At 36.0% G+C, this 22,964-nt stretch overlaps 2 protein-coding genes across 2 annotated transcripts in view; one reads left to right on the forward strand and one right to left on the reverse strand.

The window, feature by feature from the left end:
- Positions 1-21,859, forward strand: part of LOC122735734 (centrosomal protein of 97 kDa-like) — a 44,384-nt gene extending 22,525 nt beyond the window's left edge. Inside the window, 13 exon segments of the mRNA XM_043977475.1 lie at positions 3,851-3,972; positions 6,513-6,671; positions 8,831-8,932; positions 10,712-10,825; positions 11,372-11,538; positions 15,247-15,411; positions 16,352-16,488; positions 17,683-17,874; positions 18,061-18,277; positions 19,948-20,023; positions 21,087-21,318; positions 21,321-21,362; positions 21,365-21,859. Of these exon segments, the coding sequence (XP_043833410.1) occupies positions 3,851-3,972; positions 6,513-6,671; positions 8,831-8,932; positions 10,712-10,825; positions 11,372-11,538; positions 15,247-15,411; positions 16,352-16,488; positions 17,683-17,874; positions 18,061-18,277; positions 19,948-20,023; positions 21,087-21,318; positions 21,321-21,362; positions 21,365-21,771 (2,132 nt within the window). The 3' untranslated portion in view covers positions 21,772-21,859.
- On the reverse strand, positions 20,391-20,745 carry LOC122735740 (elongin-B-like). The gene has a single exon (XM_043977488.1). The coding sequence runs from the start codon at positions 20,709-20,711 to the stop codon at positions 20,391-20,393; it is 321 nt and encodes a 106-aa protein (XP_043833423.1). The 5' UTR covers positions 20,712-20,745.
- Positions 21,860-22,964: the final 1,105 nt, after the last annotated feature.

The raw sequence follows: 22,964 nt of genomic DNA on the forward strand, positions 1-22,964 counted from the left end.
GTCCTATAAGTAATGTATTCACATAGGCATATATACATATACAAAAATATAGTTCTTTTTTGTGGTGGCAGAGAACTGGAAACTAAGAAAGTTTCCATTTTTAATGAATGGCTAAACAAATTATGGTATATGAATATAATGAAATGATACTGTACCTTAAGAAAGTATGAAATGGAGAATTTTAGAGAAATCTAGGAAGACACAAATGAACTGATGCAAAGTGAAGTGAACAGGATAATTAGTGCAATTTATATAATAATAACAACATTATAAAGTCAACTTTGAAAGACTTTAAATCTCTGATCAATGCAGTGAGAAGAAATCCAAATTCAATTATACATGAAATATGTCATAAAATAGGCAGAAGTTTGTCTGAAAACCTTGGCTTTGGTGGATTGCAAACCTATATGAATTAATGTGCCATGGCATCCTAAAAAAAAGTTGGGCTAAATTAAGAATGGATTAGTTTCTAAAGATAGGGAGATGAAAGTCCTCTTCACTTTGCTCTGTTCAGACCATTTCTGAAATATTTTATTCTTTTTAGGCGTCACACTATAAGGAAGTGCCTTAATAAGCTGGAGAGCATCCAAAAGAGTAACTAGGGTGGGGGAAGGGCCTCAAGTACATGTTATGGTTGAAGAAACTGGGGGGTTGGGGAGTGTATTTAGCCTGGAGGAAAGAAGACCAGAGGGTAGGGACATGGGTAAGAGTGGGCATGATTGCTGTCTTCAAGTTGCTAAAAGGCTATTATGTGGATGAGAGATTAGGATTGTTCTTTTTGACCTCAGAGTGAATAACCAGGAGCAATAAGTAGATGTTGAAAAGAAGCAAATTTTGTTTTTCTATAAAGAAAAGTTTCTTAATAATGAGACATATTCAGAAGTGGAATGGGATGCTTGGGAGTTACTATGTTTCTCCTTATTGAAGGTTGTTAAACAGAGGCTGGACAACCACTTATCTGTACCACATATGTTACAAGGAGGATTTTGGGAGGCATGTGGGTTGGATGAAATAGTTGCTGTGGTCTCTTCCAACTAAAATTCTCCGGTTTTCCCAGCCCTTGACAATCACCTAAGTAAGGGTAATAAAGGAAGAACCAAAACAGGATAGTCGTAGTGGATTTTTGTGAGACAATTTAGCAACTCAGTGGGTGTCTTACGGGTGGTATCCTCTTCTTTCTGTTCCCACAGAACTCCATTATTCCTTGTATGAACTACTATAACAGACTCCTAACTGATCTCATACCTCTTGTCTCTGCCCTTCAAGTCTACCCTCAACACTACTTCCACATTAATCTTCTTTAACCATACACTTGGTCATGATCCTTCCGTGGAATAAAATTTAAACTTCCTAACTTTTGACAAACTGTCTTTCCAGCCATGTTTCACATTATGCTTTTCCATGTGTGCTATGATCTTGCTAAATTACTATTAGATATTCTTTATACATATTTAGCACTTCTTTCACTCTATATCATTGCTAGTCTAGTTCCCTAATCCTAGAATGACCTTTTTCTTACCCCCAAATTTCCACCTTTTGAAATTCTGTAGCTTATTTGAGGCCTACCACAAATATTACTTCTTCAGTTAAGTATTCACTGATCTCCTGCTTGTCCCCCAATTTGGAAATGTTTTCTTGCCTCCAAATTTCACTAGCACTTTATAATTTTATTGTACTTTAATTATTTAGTATTCTTTATTGTAATTGTTATATTTCTTATTTGTTCTTATGCTAGATTTTAAGTTAAGGAAGGCCAGGCATCTTGTCTTAATTACCTTTGTTTCTCTCTCCCAAATCTAGCAAGATACTTTGTACATAGAAATCCTTCAATAAGGTTGTTGAATGAATTAGTGGATCATACATCTTTATGTACAAAGCACAGTAATATGTCATTGATTTCTCAGAGTCTAGATTGGTTAAGAAGCAATCTCTGTAATGACAGATGCTATTTACTAGTATCATGCAGATCTCCTATGGGTCTTGAATCATGTCAGTACAGGTAGATAGAAAAAATGAATCAAAACTCTCCACAGTGCTATGAATCTATGGAATTCTAACCTTGTCTTAGAATCTGATGACTGAATCTGATAAGTATTCTGTCATGTGGCATATTAAGTAAATGCAAGTGCCCTCTATAAATAATATAGAAAAGTCCCAGGGCAGCTAGGTGGAGAAGTGGATAAAGCACTGGTCCTTGATTCAGGAGGACCTGAGTTCAAATCCAGCCTCAAACACTTGACACTTATTAACTGTGTGATCCTGGGAAAGTCACTTAACCTCCATTGCCCTGCAAAAAAAAAAAAAAGTCCCAAGTTTTAAAATATTTTATGTACTTTATCAGAATTTTATTTGGAGGGTCATTTTAATCACTACCCTTAAATATGTGTGTATACATAATAAAGTTAACTCATTTAATAAAAAATAAACCTATCAAATTTGGAGTGAGAAATCTGGGTTCCAACAGCAAGTCTGCCATTCAGTGTGTGACATGGCATAAGTCATTTAACTTCCTTAGGACTCATTTTCTTCGTCTTAAAATGAGGGGCTGGGACTGGATTCTTGCTGTTTTATTGAATGATACTGCTTATAATATTCCACCATCCTCCTCTATAGTATTTTACAAATGAGCTTATGTTCTGAACCAATACTGACCTTGGCTGCTGTATCTCTCTACTTGTCAGAGAGATAAAGTATTGACCGAGGCAATTTCTATGTGTTTAGCTAGGCTATCTTGTGGCAATTGATTTACTTCAGTTCAGCTTCCCTAGAATATGGTAAAACTCTCTTATGTTGATGTATCATAGTTTGCCATAGCCAGAGAATTTATCACCAAGTGGCTACCTTATTGGCTATGAGGTTAGGTTGAGCCTCATAAAACAGACAATCGGCTTCCAGGTCCATACTAGAAGCTTTTGAGGGTGGTAGAGCCTGCACAAGTTTGCCCTCTGCCGGCATAACCTTTCAAGAACACAGAGTCACTGATGCCATAATGAGGACTTTGGGAAACGGGAACTGTTCATCTACCAAGATTCCTGCATACTTACTTTACAAAATAACAAACAATATTTTAAAATAGTATTTTTGTGTAATGGAACTTTAGAGAAAGATCTCAGAAATGATCAAGTCCATGGGTTCTTAGCCTTTTGTGGGTCATGAACCCCTTAGTCTAGTGAAGCCTATGGGGAGCCCTTCTCAGAATTCATGTTTTTAAATGCATAAAATAAAATGTATATAATTACAAAGGAAGCCAATTATATTGAAATGTAGTCACAAGAATTTTTTTTTTTAAGTTCACAGACCCTAGGTTAAGAACCTTTTCATAGATGTGAAAACTGAGGCCTAGGGACAACTTGTACAAAGTTATATAGCAGAGTTCATGAAAGAGCTTGATCTCAGATTTTCTTACTGTTTTTTTTTTCTACTTAACTTTGTCTGCTACACAAAATTAGTGTTGGAGGTTGCCAAATTCGGAACACTTGATTTTTTAAAAATCACATATCACAGTTAGAATTGAACAATTCAGAGAAAATATAAGAGTAATTAATTGAGATCTCAAATCTTTAGTGTTTTTCCTTTTGCTTTCTATTTTTTAATTATTATTTTTTTTAACTTTTGCAGGGCAATGAGGGTTAAGTGACTTGCCCAGGGTCACACAGCTAGTAAGTGTCAAGTGTCTTGAAGCCAGATTTGAACTCAGGTCCTCCTCAATCCAGGGCTGGTGTTTAATCCACTGTGCCAGCTAGCTGCCCCCTTGCTTTTTATTTCTAACTGCAGTTCTGTCTCCATTCAAAATCCTTTGTACTTGTTTTACTTCTCTTTTATAATGCTTTGCTCTTCTCTTTTCTTCAAGGCCAAGGATTACAGAAATTGGATCTGAATTTGCCTTGTAAAGCTGATATCCTGACTCTAATTCTTGATAAAAATAAAATTATCAAATTGGAAAATCTTGAGAAGTTCCAAAGATTATTGCAGGTATTATGTGAAACTCAGGGAAATTATTATTTAGTAGTTTACTTATTTTTTAAAAATCTATTTAAAGTTGTAAATGTTTTTAGATGTCTAAGGGTAAAACCAGTTTATCATAATGATAAAACTTGTACTGTATGTATATTAATAAAATAGAAATGGCTTATGTGAAAATATTTGTACTAAAGTCTCAAGAACATTTCCCTTCTCATAATGAGAGAGAATTATTAAACCAAAATTATTATGGCTTTTTCTCTATGATTGAGTCATAAAATTATTCTGGCCTTATGGCTGCTGTGTCTATCCTTTGCTGAGAAATAGAAAATGAACACTGTGATAACACTGAAGAGTTCAGTAAATTCAAATAGACTTCCTACTGCTAGGAAAACTGGAAGGTAGTTCGCAGGTTGAAACTAACATCTTAAGGCAAGTATTGTTTAAAGCAAGTAGATTCCAAATGGTTACTTGACCTAAGTATGAAGTTGTACCACCAAAAACAACAACAAAAACTTGGACAAACAACTACTTTAATTATTTGATAATGCTTTACCAAGTAAGGGTTCATAAAGATGATTATAAAAGGTAAAATAAAACATTTTCATTACATAGAACTGAAAATATTTTACATTTAATAAAATCAATATAAGAGAAAATCTTTGTAATGAGAAAAAGATAAAATATTTGTAATGAGTCTTTGCATTAAATATTTTAATATTCAACATATATAGAAAATTGACATAAATATATTAGACTAAGGGCCATTTTCCAAGGGTTAAATTGTGAAAGAAATGAACAATTCTCAAAAGAATATTATCAACTGTTAACTATATGAAAGATGAGTCAAAATCACCAATAATAAAAAAATACAAAACAAAAGAACTATGAAGTTTTTAGCTTATATCCAGAAAATGGTTGCAAGATGATAAAAAAGTGGAAAAAAGTCAATATTTGAGGGCTTACGGGAACACAGGCACACTAATATACTGCCTTGGACTTATGTATGAATTGCACTGATCATTTCCTTACTTGAGAGTTCTGTATAGCAATGAATATCATATACTATAATTGTAAAAGAGTGAATAAAGAATTCAGAGAAATATTAGAAAAATTGTGTGAAGTAAGCACAACAAGAATAGCAAAGTACACAGTGACTACAAGTGCAATATTTTGAACAAAAAGGAAATGAAAGGAACCTGAACTCTGAGTAATAGTAACTAATCTTGGTCCTATCAAGCAGATGATATAATGTACCTGTTTTCCTTTTAAGAGAAAGGTTGGTTTCTATGGATATGGAACTTGAGTTATTAATTATCCCTTCCACATCACGGGGTTTAGAGGCTTGGTGTACCTGTTGTCTGGAAAATCTTTTGGCCTTCCCTTCTTACCAGAGAACTCTGAAGTTGTTTGGGTTTTTTTTCTATTATGGGGTGTTTGCAGTACCTTATCATAAAATTTGGGTTAAGTATTTGGTCATAGGCTTTGTGTCATCTGCTGTCCCTCATGTGCTGCTGTGGCTTCCACAAAACTCCTTCAAAATTCCTATTTAATTTCTTATGCTGACCCATGACAATAGGGAAACTTGCAGTGCGGAAGGGATTACTGTATAGACTTTCAGAGAAAGGGCTCACTTAGGGATAGAGTAAGAAGAAGGGAGAGGAAAATTAAAACCAAATGCATGGGGGAAAAGGGCAGCAATAAAAACGAAACAAAATACTGTATTTGGATGGTAAAGTGGTGGTTGAGTTCAACCTCACTAATAATTAGAGAAAAATAACTTTCTGGTTCCATTTTATATTGCTCAAAGTGATAGGAATTACTGAAAATGAAAAATTCAGTTTGAATTGGCATGTGGAAAAATTTGTATATATATATTGCTGGTGGAATTGCAAATTACTAAAATCCTTGTGAGCACATTGGTAATCTCTAGCAAGAATCCACAAAAATCATCATACATAAAAAATTTTTTTTTAAATCATCATACATTTTGAATTAAAAACTTCATTATGGAGAATACATATTAAAAGTTTCACCTATCAAAAGGCATACATACAGCAGTATTGTTTGTAATAGCAAAAAAACCAGCCTAAATGTTCAAAAACCAGGGAATAGCTCAATGAACTGGTATGTCAATGTAAGAAAGAATTTCATAGTTATTTTGATTTGTATTTGCCTTATTAGTGATTTTGAATAATTTTTCATAGTTTATTAGTAATTGCAATGTTTTTGAGAACTATTTTTCAAATCCTTTTATTCCACTAAAATGATAAAAATAGAAATATAAAGTTTAAAAAGACAGTGAGAAAAGCAGATTCAGAACAATATACAGTTACATATGACTATGTAAAATTAAAATTCATGTACAAATATATGGATAATAGAATGAAAGAGAAAGTGATGTAAGTAGGTATACTGGTACAACCATTTTGTATGTTTTATTTCAAAGGTGGGTATGCAATTTTAAAGTTTTTCTTGGGATAATTCTTATTAAGTTTTAAAATGTGAGTTCTCTATTTTGCCATTGAAAATGTTTTCTTTGATTATTTCAGTTATCTGTAGCTAGTAACCGGCTTGTTTGTATGATGGGTGTGGCTAAATTAACTCATCTCCGAGTACTGAATTTACCTCATAACAGCATTGGCTGTGTGGAAGGGCTAAAGGAGCTCATTTACTTGGAATGGCTCAATTTGGCAGGAAATAATCTCAAGGTAAAATATTTTTTGTTTTAAAATAAAATCTGACTTCTGAATGGAAAACTGGCAGCATTATTTGACATCTCATTTCAAGTCCAATGAACAATAATGCATTTTATTTTGTTTGAATGTGTATGGAGAGTCTAACCTGAAATATGCCACTGGCTGACAGAGTGGATAGAGCTCTAGCCCTGGAGTCAAGAGGACCTGAGTTCAAATCTCACCTCAGACACTTACTAGTTATGTGACCCTGGGCAAGTCACTTAATCGAGTTTCCTTAAACATCCAGGTACCATTTCCATTCGTCCTGATATCTGTCTTGCCACTGTACCCAGATGGCTCTGGAGGAGAGAGTGAGGTTGGTGACCTTGCACAGCCCTCCCTCACTTAAATCCAATTCAGCTCAAGTCATAATATCACCTTGATGTCTTCTTTTTTTTTTTTTTTTTTTAGTGAGGCAATTGGGGTTAAGTGACTTGCCCAAGGTCACACAGCTAGTAAGTGTCAAGTGTTTGAGGCTGGATTTGAACTCAGGTACTCCTGACTCCAGGGCCAGTGCTCTATCCACTGCGCCACCTAGCTGCCCCTTGATGTCTTCTTGAATGAAAGACAACAACAACAATGCCACAGCAGTTTTAAAACAGATACAAGGATTGAAATATTTTGGAGAGGAAAGATTTTCAAAGTATGCATTCCAAAGTAGAGAAGCTAAATGAGAGCTAATTTAGTAAAACTCTGTCAATTAACAGTGGCATATATATATATATATATATATATGTGTGTGTGTGTGTGTGTGTGTGTATATATATATATGTGTGTGTATATATATATATATTAGCTCACATACATATATATTTCATTTTCTTTATAAGAAACCTTGTAAAGAAAGTAGCGCAGGTATAATTATCCTCATTTAGTGGATGATCAAACCAAGACTCAGAGAAGTCAAATAAATTGACTTAGTTACATAGCTAGTTAAATGGAAGAACCAAACTGGAAACTAAGTTTCAGACTCCAAAGTCCAGTGGCTCTTTTCATTATACCAGATTAGAAGCAGTAGTCCATTGTTTTTTAGGGTTACAGAGAAAGGCCTATGATTTCCTGAATCTTTCAACTCCTTTTGCTCAATCTTCTCTTTTTCTTTTAATTTCTAATTTAAAAAGAAAAAAAATACAGCTAGCAGAAAATGAAACTTTAAGGGAGATAATGAAGGAATTGGGTTTGTGGTATGTTTGCTTTTTCTTTTTAATCATAAAAGTATTTTATTATTTTCCAGTTACATGTAAAGATAGTTTTCAACATTTGTTTCATAGGATTTTTAGTTCTAAATTTTTCTCCCACCCTCCCTTCCCCTCTCCCCAAGATGGAAGCAATCTGATATAGGTTATATATATATAATCACATAAAACATATTTCTGCATTAGTCATATTGTGAAAGAAGAATCAGGACACAAGGGAAAAACCTCAAAAAAGAAAAAAAAACAGCCAAAAAGTAGAAACAGTATGGTTCAATCTGCATTCAGAATCCACAGTTCTTTTTTCTGGATGTGGAAAACATTTTCTATCATGAGTTCTTTGAAATTGTTTTGGAGCATTGCACTGCTGAAAAGAGCCAAATCTATCACAGTTGATCATCACACAATGTTTCTGTTACTGTGTACAATGTTCTCCTGGTTCTGCTCATCTCACTCAGCATCAGTTCATTTAAGTCCTTCCAGGTTTCCCTGAAATCCTCCTGCTCATTTCTTACAGTACAATAGTATTCCATTACATTCATATACCACAACTTGTTTAGCCATTCCCCAATTGATGGGCATTCCCTTGATTTCCAATTCTTTGCATTTGCTGCTATAAATATTTTTGTACATGTGGGTCCTTTTCCTTCTTCTGTGATCTCTTTGGGATACAGACCTAGCAGTGGTACCACTGGGTCAAAGGGTATGAACAGTCCCATAGCCCTTTGAGCATAGTTCCAAACTGCTCTCCAGAATGGTTGGATCAGTTCACAGCTCCACCAACAATGCATTAGTGTTCCAATTTTTCCACAGCTTCTCCAACATATATTATTTTCCTTTTTTTGTCATATTAGTCAATCTGATAGGTGTGAGGTGGTATATGTTTGCTTTTTGACATTCATAGTTGAACTAATGTGATTCAAATTTCTCATTTCATAGACCACAGACCAAATTAGTAGCTGCACAACACTGAAACATCTTGATTTGTCGGACAATAACATTTCTCAAATAGGTGATCTTTCTAAATTGGTCTCTATAAAGGTATGTCTACTTTTCTGACCCTAAGGCTCCTTTTGAGATTTGATTTTCTAAGATGCATTGCAAATTATCTTATTGTCATAAACTAGTTTTCCACCATTAGGGAATGTATTCCTTATGACTGTTCTAAGATTTAAAAATACTCTTCCAGGGGCAGATAGGTGGTGCAGTGGATAAAGCACCGGCCCTGGATTCAGGAGGACCTGAGTTCAAATCCGGCCTCAGACACTTGACACTAGCTGTGTGACCCTGGGCAAGTCACTTAACCCCCATTGCCCTTCCCCCCTCAAAAAAATTATTTAAAAAAAATATTCTTCCAAAATATTTTGTTACTATTGGAATTTAAGTAGAATTTTTTGTTTTGCCCTTCATAACTCTGTATTGATGTCATTTTCTTAAAAATGAAGCAGGGTAGAAAACCAACGTCCTTAGACATGAGCCATATGTCCTATTCTTCATATATGAAGAAATTGTCTTTCTAGATTATCAGAGTTTGTCTTTGAGGCCAGAGAATTGTATTTTTAAATGAGCTTCTAGAGCTTTAATTCCAAAATTTGGTCTTGTTGTATCTCAACATGTCTTTAGTTCTCTCAAGTTCTTGAAATTAAATTTTATCAATATGCTATATAATACTTTGGGGTGAGAGAGGGAGACAGCATAAAAAAAAGTTATATCTGGGAATCACTGTTAGAATTTTGCCATAGGTATTTTTCATCTTATTTTTACTGTTGACATCAGCAGTAGTAGGTAGACTCTTGGCCTTGAAGGCAATAGGTAATTCTATTATTCAACTACTATTAACAGGAATACATTTTTAGTAACAGTTGTTCTAAAAGATTTCAAACAATCAGATATTGTGATAATACTGAAAAACTCCAATTTAAGTGTTTATATTAAGTGTTGAAGGAGTTTAGACATAAATAAGACATGATATATGCTCTCATGGATCTTATCTGGGGGAAATCGTACATATACAAATAGCTGTAGTACAAAACAGAACATAAATGTTCTATTTGTTTATTACATTCAACAAACATTTATTATATACCTGTTAAGTTCAAGATACTAGGTTAGGCGCTGAAAATACATAGGAAAAAAATAGTTCCTGCCCTGAATCACCTTAAATTCTACTTCAGGATACAAAAGTCAAACAGGTTAAGTTTACAGTAATATTTGATGATTTGAAAAGAGAGCACTGACAACATGAAAAATAAAGAGAAATGTGCCAATATAAGAGCTACATGGGGCAGCTAGGTGGCATAGTGGATAGAGTGCTGGGCCTGGAGTCAGGAAGACTCATCTTCCTGATTCAAATCCAGCCTCAGACACTTAGTAGCAGTGTAACCCTGGACACAGTGTAACCCTCTGCCTCAGTTTTCTCACCTGTAAAATGAGCTGAAGAAGGAAATGGCAAACCATTCCAGTATCTTTGCGAAGAAAACCCCAAATGGGGTCACAAAGAGTTAGACATGACTAAAAATGACTAAACAACAACAAAAAGCTATATGAGATTGGAGAAAGTCCCAAGGTTCAGGGATGGGAAGAGGGAAGAAGAATGAAGAAAGGTGACATTTGACTTGGGCTGTGATACATGGAGATACAAAAAGGACACTCTAAATAAAAGAACACATTGGAGATTATTCAAAAGGAATTTAGAATTCCACAGCATAGGTTAGGTATTATATAAATAATATTTTAGCATTGAAAAAAATAGTCAATTCTTTTTGCATTTAATCTTTTTGCCCTTATTATGGACTCTGTTTTTGTTTTTGTTTTTTGAAGACTTTGCTTCTACATGGAAACATCATCACTTCACTTAGAGCAGCACCTGTTTATTTACCTCACTCATTGACTGTCCTTTCTTTAGCAGAAAATGAAATCTGTGACCTAAATGAGGTATGTATGTGAAGTATGATAACTAAGGAGTCCAGAAGACTGAAAGCATACTTTACAAGTATTTGTGTCAAATTTTAAACAGCTTAGCTGAAAGGTGCCACATAAATGTGAAATAATGTGTACAATTGAAGCTTAATTTTCATTCCTCTTCAGTATGTTAACAGTTATAGAAGGAAGGTGTGGGTTTTACTTATTCTCATTTATAATGTTGTTTATTAATCTGTGGTACTTTGGCCAGCTGAACAAGAGAAGTTTAAAGGAATAAGCCATTTATCCCTAGGTTTCCAGACAAGTTTTTAAAAAACTTTAATTTCTCTTTTTTGACAGGAAAGGTGAGGGGAGATAATACTTTCCAAGGATCCAGCCAAAGTAGAGTAGACATATGATCATATTGTTTCCAATTTGAATTTGGTAGATGGAAAAGAAGTTTACTTTTAGAAAAAGGAAGAAACTGTTGCACTTGTAAATGATGAAGATAATCAGACATTGAAATCCATTGTTTGACACTAAGTCTTTTTGGTTCAACAGACATATCTTTTATTACAGATTTCTTTCTTGTCATCCCTTTCTGAGTTGGAGCAGTTATCAATAATGAACAATCCTTGTGTAATGGCTATGCCATCTGTTCGAGGTTTTAATTATCGGCCATATGTTGTTAGTTGGTGCCCAAATCTCAAATCCCTAGATGGATATATGATTTCTCAAAAAGAAAGGTGAATATGACCTCTTTACTCCATGATTTTATATATAACAACTACAAATGAGTATTAAAACCATTCTTAACTTGAAATATAACATGAACATTAGCACCTAAAGTACCATATCCTAATCATTTGCAGTCATGCCTTTTTTTGGTTATTCCACAAGGTATTAAAGCATTAGTGAAAATCCTGCTACTTCTTAAATGCCTGGAATGTATGATTCATCTGAAAGAGAAGACATGTTGACTAGTGAAGTGACCCAATACAAAGTTGATATTATCTGAGCCTCTATTCATTAGACAGTAGTAAATTTATTAAAACTGATCCTTTAGGGGGCAGCTAGGTGGCGCAGTGGATAAAGCACTGGCCCTGGATTCAGGAGGTCCTGAGTTCAAATCCGGTATCAGACACTTGACACTTAACTAGCTGTGTGACCTTGGGCAAGTAACTTAACCCTCATTGCCCCACCAAAAAACAAGAAGAAGAACAACAACAACAACAAAAAAAACCTGATCCTTCAAAAAGTCTTACTTGGTCCCACTTAATAGTGCCCTCCCTCTGTAATTATCCCCAATTTATTCTGTGTACATAGTTGTTTACATATTGTTCCCTTCTTTAGAGTATAAGCTCCTTTAGAATAGGAATTGTCTTGAGCCACTTTGTATCTCAAGCACTTAACACAGTGCCTAGCACATGTGAGAAAATAATTATTAATAATGAATTTCTGGGCAGCTATGTGGTGCAGTGGATAAAGTACCGACCCTGGATTCAGGAGGACCTGAGTTCAAATCCAGGCTCAGGCACTTGACACTTACTTACTAGCTGTGTGACCCAAGGCAAGTCACTTAACCCTCATTGCCCTGAAAAAAATTGAATTTCTTGGTGGGGGGGGGGGAACCCAGAGATCAGTTTCAGTCCTTTCTCTCCACCCCTCCCCCCACTCCAAAAGTCCAGTTCTTGAGGAACTTTAGCAAATTTTGTCCGGAACTAACCCAAGGGAACAAAAGAAATGGAGATAGACTCTTGTCTAGCTCAATAAATTGATGGGATCAAATCATACCTTGATACTAGAATCGCCTTTGCCCTTCAGGGAAGGTCTTTTGCACATTTTCCCCTTATGTTATATGTAGAGTTTATTTTAATTTAGACCACTCTTATGTCATATCAACCAATGGACTTGAATGATGCTAACCAATTAGTTTTGATCAATGTATAATGACTCACCTCTGTCAAAAAGAGGATAAAACTGTTGACCATGCAAGGGTCACTTTTTTTGTCCTCTCTTTACCTCTCTTTACCTGCTCTCTTGGTCTAAATGCTTTCTCTTGGTGCACGCTTTTCCTCTTAGAACTATGTAGGTATGAAGGCCTGAGACTATGAGAAGTTAGGGAGACACGCGGTCAATACTTTACTGATATCTAGTATTAATTTTTTTTAATCCAGTATTAATTAATAAAAAATATTTACGGGGGCAACTAGGAGGCACAGTGGATAAAGCACTGGCCCTGGATTCAGGAGGCCCTGAGTTCAAATACTTGATACTTGATACTTACTAGCTGTGTGACCCTGTGCAAGTCACTTAACTCTCATTGCCCCACCAAAATTAATAATAATAATAATAGTAACAATAACAACAACAACAACAACCAAAACTGCCGTAATAGCCATTAATATATAAATAGCAATCAATTTATAAAATACAGTAGCAAATAATTTTTAAAAGACACACACATAATAAATGTTTGTAGACTTTAACCAAAATGACGTAAAGACAATGCTTCTATGTTGCATGACAGTGTTATTCAGTGCTTATTCCAAATCTTGTTCATGCTTGTCTTAAGTTTCTATGGAATATATCTCAGGGTATATTCAGGGTATATTCAGAAATTAATGATACCGAATAACATATTTGAACTTCTTATTTTGAAGTGATCATTTAATTTTTTTCTTAGGAAATTTGTAATATCCCAGCTCATATAGAGAGCCAGCATAGCTTGCTTATTGATAAATTTTTCAATGTGTATCATATATTTAAATCTTATCTAACCAGGATTTTTCTCACATACCACCTGTAGTGGAAAATTCCTCAGCTTCCTTCATAAAAGGGCACTTTGATGTCATGGACAGAGAATTCAACTCAAACCAAGAAAACCTGTGTGCAGGCTCTACATGTGCCACATACTAGCTGTGTTTCTCTGGACGTGTCACTTAGCCTCTTAGTACTCTAGGCATCTCTAAACCTAAGTTGCAGAGAAGGTGCCTGTAAGCATTCATACAAGAGCTTCCTCACTTGGGAGTTCTCTGTACCTGTGATATCACAGGACCAGTTCCTAACCACATCACACTTCCTCTCTCAGGGGCTCCTAAGGTCTCTTCTGTATCTAAATCCTATTATTTAGTCCGTGGAAATCGCCTCTTATAGAAAATTGTCTTAGACTAAATTTTCTTAAATTTTAACTGCCTATAGCAAACTCATTGCTTATGAAGAACTCATTAGGAAGCCAGGTGGTGCTATGGATAGAATGCCGGGCCTGGAATCAGGAGGATCTCAGTTCAAGGCTTCAAACATTCACTATCTGTGTGACTCTGAACCAGTACCGTAACTTCTGTCTACTTCATTTTCCTCAACTGTAATTGGGCATCATGATAGTACCTTCCCTCCCACAGTTGTTGTAAAGCTCAAGTGAGATAGCACTTGTAAAGCTCCTAGTATAATGCCTTGTACTTAGTAAGCATTTAATAAATACTTGTTCCCTTTTCCTCTTCCCATGAACAATTTATTCCAGTGAACAAAAGATAGACTTACCTCTTGCTCTAGACATATGCCTCTTCCAATTTTATATTGCAGTAGTAAAAACATTCAGTGTTTTGTTTTTGTCTTGGTATTATGAAAGTAAAATCTGGAATGGAGAGAGACTGAGGTGCAAAGTTCTAAGCATGATCAATTTATTAGCAAAGCTAGCATTTTCCAATAATTGTGGTCAATAACTCCTCAGTAGTCAGAGACAAACAGGAGAGTTACAGAACTTTTCATAGTAATAAAACAGGAACCTGGGAATTCCAGAGTCATGAGAAATTTGTTTTGAACATATTTTGATTGAATGAGACAGGTTGCTTGACTTGTGGTTAGGCGAGGTACATCCTAGAACATTCTGTGTATAGCTTGGCGCTGTTGGCAACGTTTCAGGTGTGTGCATGTTGGAGGTGCAATGGGGCATTTTGGAGGAGGGACACTAACCAGGCTATCTAATTGGTCATAGTACTACTTTAATCAGTCTGTCCATCAAGGTAATATTGGTCTAATTGAAATGTTCTGGTGCTATACGAAATGTGATCTAGAGTGTTAATTTAGCTGACCACAAAGGGTAATGTTGACTTGCGAAACAAGGGAGGGACTGTGTTTACTTGCAAGGAACTTAACATTTAACATAAATCTTCTGATGTATAACTAGCTTAATATAGTAATTATATATTTTATTCTAAAGCTATCTAAATTCAATTTTATCATGAGCTCTAAAACAATCTAACAAAATAATCAAGACTAACTTATCAAAGAAAATAATTCTTACAGTTTCTAGCACCATGCCTAGAACATAGTAGGTACTTAATAAATGTTAATTGACTGATTAATAGAATAAAGAGAAATTGGTAGAATATGGTAGCAATATTATTTTTCTCCAGTGATGCTGTTTAAGGTTAATTATTATAATATGTCTTCAGTTTAAAAGCTGAATGCCTATATAATCAAGGCAAAGGACATTCATATCGGCCTGGTCAACATATTCAGTTAATCCAGTATTTGGCTACTGCTTGCCCTCTGTCCTCTACAGTGGACCTTCAAATAGAAAAAGATGCTAAGCTGAAGAAGATACTGAATAAGCAAAGGTGAGCCCAAATTAGTAACTGGCAAAGTATCAAAGAATATCTTCTTGTTGTTTGTGAGAGGCAGTTGGATTAAGTAACTTGCCCAGGGTCACACAGCTCCTAAGTCTCAAGTATCTGAGGCTGGATTTGAATACAGGTCCTCTTGACTCTAGGGTCTATGCTGTATCCACCTAGCTGCCCCACCCCCAAAATAGTTTTAATGGAGGTATCCTTCCTTCTTAAGAAAGAATGTAATAATTCAAATTGATACGCAAATTATATATTTACCAGTGTGGTTATACTTCTCAGAGGGAAGATACTGAGGGGGTAAGTGGACGCTGGCTTATGGGTACACTGCCAGTAAATGCCAGAGGTGGCACTAGAACCCCACTTCTCATGAATCCAAAGCTAGACTTCTATGCTCTACATCACTCTGGCTCTCACTTAGGGTATAGAACTTCCCAAAAAGAGTTCTACTAGGCTCAGAGGAGCTGAAAATTGTTATCCTTTTGAGACCCTTTGGAGAAACAGAAGTCATTCAGTACAGCATCTTGTTTTTGCCTCTTGCAACCATGGGATCCTGTTCCCTCCCCCTTTTTTATGGGAAGGAGAGCCAAGCCAGCAATTTTTACAGTGTGGTGGAGTTCTTTAAATATTATATACAAATATAAGGTATCTGCTACGTGTGGGTATGTGTGTATATAAACGTATGTCTAAAATATAGGCATACTCAAAACACTGTACCTCTAAGTGTTTACTTTTGGTTTCATTGATCAAGTTATTCTAGGGCAAAATTTCTAAAGTGTGTATATGTATACAAGTTTATTCTTATGAATTATTTCTCAAACTTCTTGTATCTGATTCACCAAAATGAATTATCAGAGCTTTGGAAAGGGTGAGGACGATACCAGCAAAAAGTTTATGAGTGTCTACCTACCAACATCCAGATATTGGATTTTAGGTTCTACCAGAGGCAGTTGATGTGCCAAAATCCAAAGGAAGAAGTCTTCACTTTCTCCAGTTCCAGAGAGCCAGGGGCATTTCTTGACCTTGAAGACTTAAGTCCAGCTCAAGAACCTTATATACTTGTTGAGAGTGGTAAGATCCCAATCTACTGCTGTGATTTTTTTTTTTTTTGGTGAGGCAATTGGGGTTAAGTGACTTGCCCAGGGTCACACAACTAGTAAATAAGTGTCAAGTGTCTGAGGCCGGATTTGAACTCAGGTCCTCCTGAATCCAGGGCTAGTGCTCTATACACTGCGCCACCTAGCTGCCCCTTACTGATGTGATTTTTATTTTAATGTTTAGATGGATTATGCATTAAAAGGTAAAATACAATATATAAGGATATAACCCTAAAGCTAGTGGATGATTTGGCAAAGCTCAAATAAAAATCAGTCTTACTGATTACCTCATCTTTGTTTTTAAGCATGTTGCTCTTTTTGTTTTTTATCAAGTTAACAGAATTCCCCCTGATTACATGGGGAGAGGGATACTTATTATGATGGTTCTTTTTATAAATACAGATTCTTCAGTGCATCATCCTTTTTTCAAATTGTAAAGCAACATTATGCACTTTAAAGTCATAATGTTGTGACCAGTGCTGTAATTTTATTTAAAAATATAAATTAGTATGGTTTTAAAACAGTAATAGAGTTTGACTTATGTGCAATATTAAAGGGAAATGGTTTTGATAATTCATTGCCTTCTATTATTTTTTCAGAGGTTTGATTTAAGACAACACAGATAAATGATTAGTGGTTTAAATGGAACTTTCTGTTTTTCAGAACTTGACATTCAAATAAATTCTTAGGTTTGAGAAAGCATCGATGTTAATCATTTATATACTATTAAGAATACCGGGGGGCAGCTAGATGGCGCAGTGGTTAAGCACCGGCCCTGGATTCAGGAGTACCTGAGTTCAAATCTGGCCTCAGACACTTGACACTTACTAGCTGTGTGACCGTGGGCAAGTCACTTTACCTCCGTTGCCTGCAAAAAAAAAAAAAATTATAAAAAAAAAAAAAAAAAGAATACCGGGGCAACTAGATGGTGCAGTGGATAGAGCACCGGCCCTGGAGTCAGGAGTACCTGAGTTCAAAGTCAGCCTCAGACACTTGACACTTACTAGCTATGTGACCCTGGGCAAGTCACTTAATCCTCATTGCTCCCCCCCCCCAAAAAAAGAATACCTTTCTTGGCTTAGTACAGATTGAAAAGTATTCTCATTATGAGTTATTCTTGGAAGATAGACAGATGAAGATAAGCTGAACTGTAGTCTTTTATCCTCAGAGTCCACTTTTTTGCCTGTTGCCTCAAAGTTTTCTTCGGTATCTTCTGCCATTGAACTGATGCCACATGGTATTGACTCAGACCTAAAAGATGATGGTGAATTTGTGAATGAAGAGAAAAGACACTCTGTGGATTATGATAAACAAGAGACTTTATGGCCTTCAGAAGAGACATCAATTGAAGCACAGAAAGGTAAGGTCAATCCAGAAGAAAATAAGAAAGATAAGAGTATTGCCTTGCCCTGACCTAACAATACCTAGTTATGATTCAGTTGATAGCATTAGCTACTACTATGATACTTTTTCTTTAAAACAGAAGGATACAATATATCCAACACAGAATGGAGTAATGATGAAATGTTTTCTAAAACCATTTCAGAAAAATTTCCCTGCAGAATTTTATCTGAGATAGCTATGGCTTTGGACCAAGAGAGTGCTGCTCTTCAGAAAATGAATGAAGCAGCCACCAAACTTCAAGCCTGCTGGAAGGGATTCTTTGCAAGAAACCATATCCTTCAAGCTAAAGAAGCACGATATGAAATTCAGCTGAGCAGAATGCAGAAGCACATTGTCTGCTTAACTGATGAAATACGGAGGTAGGTCTGAAGTTTTGTCTCATGTCTTTCTGTTAGTCTAGAAACTGAATCCTTATAGCCATGATTCAGGATATTGTGCATCTTGCTTCCTAGAAAGCTCTCCATGGACCTTTTAGGGAGCTTGTGTTTGTTTTCAGGTTTGGAAAATTAGGAAATGACTAAATAATTGAAAGAAATAATCCAAGTGGAAATAAAGGAAATAAAAAGATTTAAAGAGAACTATTAGGTAAAAGGAGTCAAAGAATGGGGAAAGAATGTCCAAAAATGGCAAAAGGTTAGAATTTTTCAGACACTAAATATAAGTAGAAGTTAGTTTGGATACAACCTTTATTAAGTTCTGTAGCCCAAGATATAAATTTACTTTATCAAAAACTAGATTTTTTTCATAACCTGTGTTGAAGAGTAGTAAAAGAATTTATTTAAAATTATCAAGTTTGTATAAATTTCATGGCTTCTTTGTATATAAAGAGACCAGCTATATTTCCATTGCTATCCACCCAGCATGTTTTGAAATCATATATTTCCCATATAAATATAATGGTGAAATACATGAAAATTAGGGGGCGGCTAGATGGTGGCAGTGAATAAAGCACCGGCCCTGGAGTCAGGAGTTACCTGAGTTCAAATCCGGCCTCAGACACTTGACACTTACTAGCTATGTGACCCTGGTCAAGTCACTTAACCCCCATATCCCCACCAAAAAAAAAAATTAACTGGATATGGGTAGATGAAATTCATAATTTGTTACATTTCCACTAACTTTATTTAATTCTCAGCTAAAAAAACACATATTGTGTGTTCTTTTTCATTAAACTTAAGAGGATGGGTTATATACAGTACCACTTTTTTTTCTCAGTCTTGAAAATAGGATGCACAGAGTCCATATGAGCCTAAAAATATCAGAGAAATATAGAATTGATTGTGTCCCTGAGAGTTGACTTCCCAAAAATACAAAGAGAGCCATATTAACCCTTGTTCTGTGGTTCTATGATGGACGTTCCTATTGACATTGACATTCCTATATAAAAATGGATAGTAGGGGCAACTAGGTGGCGCAGTGGATAAAGCACCGGCCCTGGATTCAGGAGTACCTGAGTTCAAATCCGGCCTCGGACACTTGACACTTACTAGCTATATGACCCTGGGCAAGTCACTTAAGCCCCATTGCCCCGCCAAAAAAAAAAAAAAAATGGATAGTAGCCTGTACTGTTTATCTAGTGGCTAGTATCATTCAAACATCTCAACTTATTTCATTACTGAAGCTTATCCTAACATTTATTTCTGGGGTGATCCATATTACGAAGTGGAAAAGTAATATTACTAGACTTCAGAAAATTCATTTTGTAATAAATTGAATTGTAGTATTGAATCAGGGAACAACATGCCCCCTAGTGAAGAGAGAGCTGACTTTGAAGTCCAAAAGACCTGGGTTCACATTTCAATCATGATTGTGTACTAGCTGTGTGATCCTGGGCAAGTCGTCTACCTCTCAGCCCCTTCGGCAATTTGAACTCTCTAACACTATAAATTGAAGAACAGCCGCTGATCCACTTTGGTATAAGGAGTTCCTTGTGCCGATGAAATCACAGATCAGGCCCTAAAAAATAAATATACATTAGAACAGTCTGCTTTATTTTCATCAGTAACTAAAATATATTGTTTTACTACAGATTGAAAAAAGAAAGAGATGAAGAATACATGCAGAAGCTTGTGCAAAAGAAAGCTGTCAAATTCCTTTGGAACCAAGTAAGCAAAGATATAAAGATAAAGGGAAATAGCTGAGAGAGAAGTTCTGTAATTTCTTTCTAAATGAGATTAGCACCCATGTTTGAGCTTTTTTGAATATGTCTTCAGTGTCCTGCTTCAGCTCATTGATGTGATTTGAACACAACATTGAAGGTCTTTGCCTGCACTATGTTTGTCCTAAGAATCACAACCTATGTTTTGCAGATACGTTACATTAAATTGCATTACATTAAAATCTGAGTAAAAGTCATCTGAGCAAGAACTAGGAATAACAGATTTTTATTTATTTATTTGTTTGTTTGTTTATTTTTTGGCACCAAAATTTTTTATTGTATTAGGTCACTATAGAGGGTGGGGCCTTGGACCTTTATTGCACAGCTTGCTCATTGGTGCTCCTTCCAGAGTCTTGAGGCTTCATGACATCTGGCAGTTCTGGGGGGCTGTAGAAAGATTCAATGTGCAATGTCTCAAATACATTATCAGCTTGAAAGGCCAGCCCCACAGAGGCTGGTGGCTGACTTGTGAAGCCACATTCGCCCAGGGTCTTACAGTCATCCAGCAGCTGGTCATTCTTATAGAGCCCCTGCTCATTCGGGGGCCTCTTGAGGATGCTTTCCACAATGCACTTCAGCTCAAATACTGTGCTTGACTCCTTCGCATTTGTGAAGATCATTAGGAACATGTCCATCTCGGCGTCTAGCTTCCAGATCTTTATTTTTTAAAGAGAAGGGCATTTAAATCATTTAAGGGACCTCTTTTACCTTACGTGATTTTTTGTTTGTTTGGTTGGTTTTTTGCAGGGCAATGGGGGTTAAGTGACTTGCCCAGGGTCACACAGCTAGTAAGTGTCAAGTGTCTGAGGCTGGATTTGAACTCAGGTACTCCTGAATCCAGGGCCAGTGCTCTATTGACTGCGCCACCTAGCTGCCCCTACCTTACATGATTATCTGAACCATCTTTTGTCATAATGTAAAGTATTTGTCATTATTGTCAACAAAGATAGACTTGTATAATATTAAAGTTTTTACTCATTTATAATGAGACCGTATCTTGTGGTTTTCAGATAAGATCCCTACAAAACTGGCAACTTTCAGTGAACCATTACCTCAATTCGGTCTGGCAGTATGATGTTCCTGTGCCAAGTACTGTGCCATTCAAGCCTTCTACTTTATAAACAGTAAATCAAGAACCTTTTTCTGCTGATTATTCTGACCGGTTTATTTCAGATTCCAAAGGACCCCCAGAGGAATTCCTCCTAGAGTTTCCAGATTCTGGTTTTCATTCCTCCCTTACAGAGACCACTTGTAAATTTCTCATGATTTTGAAATAAATTCTATAGGAGAAAAAAGTTTTCTAGAGTAGATCATTTCATAGAAACGGTTAGATGCCATAAAAATCCAGATACAGAGAATACTCATGAAGAGCAGGGTGAGTGGAGTAAAGATAGCTCTAACAGTGAAGCAGATAGTAATCTCTTACCAGATTATTTAATTTCAGTTCAGCAACTTAATGATGCTTTTGAAATTACAAGTACCAGTAATGAAAAGGAAGCTAGTAAACTCCGTACAGCTCTTCCCTTGGAAAACCCAAGTTCTTTGACTAACATTGCTGTTGTAGACACATACTATGACATAGCTGCCTCCTTGCAAGATGAAATCATTCAGACACCTGAGAGGAGTCAACTGAATGTAGAAGTTCCAGCACCTCAACCAGCAAGTGACCCTGCATTTCAGGTCCTATATGTATAGTTTAAAATTCTAAATGTGGGTTCTAATCTGTTCCCCCAGTTTTAGGGGAAACTGACTAAAATCACCGATAAAATGAGTTTAGGTTTTTAATGGTTTATTGAAAGATAGAAAGAGAAAGATTGAGAACAGAATTCCAACAGCCGGGCAATTATCTTTCCTCTCTTTCCTCAATTTTCCTGTGAATTTCTCTGGAGTCTCAGTCTCTGTCTCTGTCTGTCTGTCTGTCTGTCTGTCTGTCTGTCTGTCTCTCTCTCTCTCTCTCTCTCTCTGTCTCTCTCTCTCTCCCCCCCCACCACGGTGAAGTCAGGAACCAAAAAGCCACAGAGCTCTCTGTGCAGGCCCTCCTTCCTCCTTCCTGTCCCCTCCCAGAAAATGGGAGGCTCCTCAAGTTGATTGGCTGGTAGCCTTGATAGACAGTACCCATGAGCAAACATCACTTCCTGACACCAAGGAAAAGCTGCATGGCCTTGCCCTCAGAGGCATTCTCCTCATGGTGGAGCTTTCCTATAGTAAGTCTCCAGTAGGTGGTGTCATTCCAATCATTACATGTACATTGGTATTACTGTGTAGTTTTTGTGGGAAACTATGATAAACCTGACTTTCTACTTTAAAAATTGTGTGTTTGCGGGACAGCTAGGTGGCACAGTGAATAAAGCACTGGCCCTGGATTCAGAAGGACCTGAGTTCAAATCTGGCCTCAGATACTTGACATGTACTAGCTGTGTGACTCTGGGTAATTCTCATTGCTCTGCCCTTCCAAAAACAAATTGTGTTTGGTTTCTTTTTTTGTGTATCTGTGTGCCCTCATTTTCTTTTCATGTCTTTGGGTTTTTTCCCCTTGATTTACTGTGTATATAGAATTCTGTTTATCTTTCATTTTCTGTTGTAAATCCCAGGCTGAGACTTGATTTAATAACATTTTGTTAATCTTATGTCTTCAAATACTTTGCTATACTAAATAATTTTTCCTAAAAGATGTTTGTAGTTTGGTTTTTTTACTGAAGTATATCAAAATAATTCCTTGTTTATTATATGAAATGGTCATTATGTTTTATTCTAGAGGATTTCTAACAATAATATCTTAGAATTTGTTAAAATTTGTTATTGTTAGCTTTTTTCTATCTCTAACATGTAAAACAATGTAAAAAGTTCAGGCATATAAAATTGAAGGAGGTGGCACATGCAGGGCAATG

This window comes from Dromiciops gliroides, chromosome 1, assembly GCF_019393635.1.
Source record: "Dromiciops gliroides isolate mDroGli1 chromosome 1, mDroGli1.pri, whole genome shotgun sequence".
Taxonomy (NCBI): Eukaryota; Metazoa; Chordata; class Mammalia; order Microbiotheria; family Microbiotheriidae; genus Dromiciops; species Dromiciops gliroides.

Excerpts from the sequence above, each read along its gene's own strand:
- LOC122735740 (XM_043977488.1), bottom strand. The coding sequence starts at position 20,711 with ATGGACATGTTCCTAATGATCTTCACAAATGCGAAGGAGTCAAGCACA.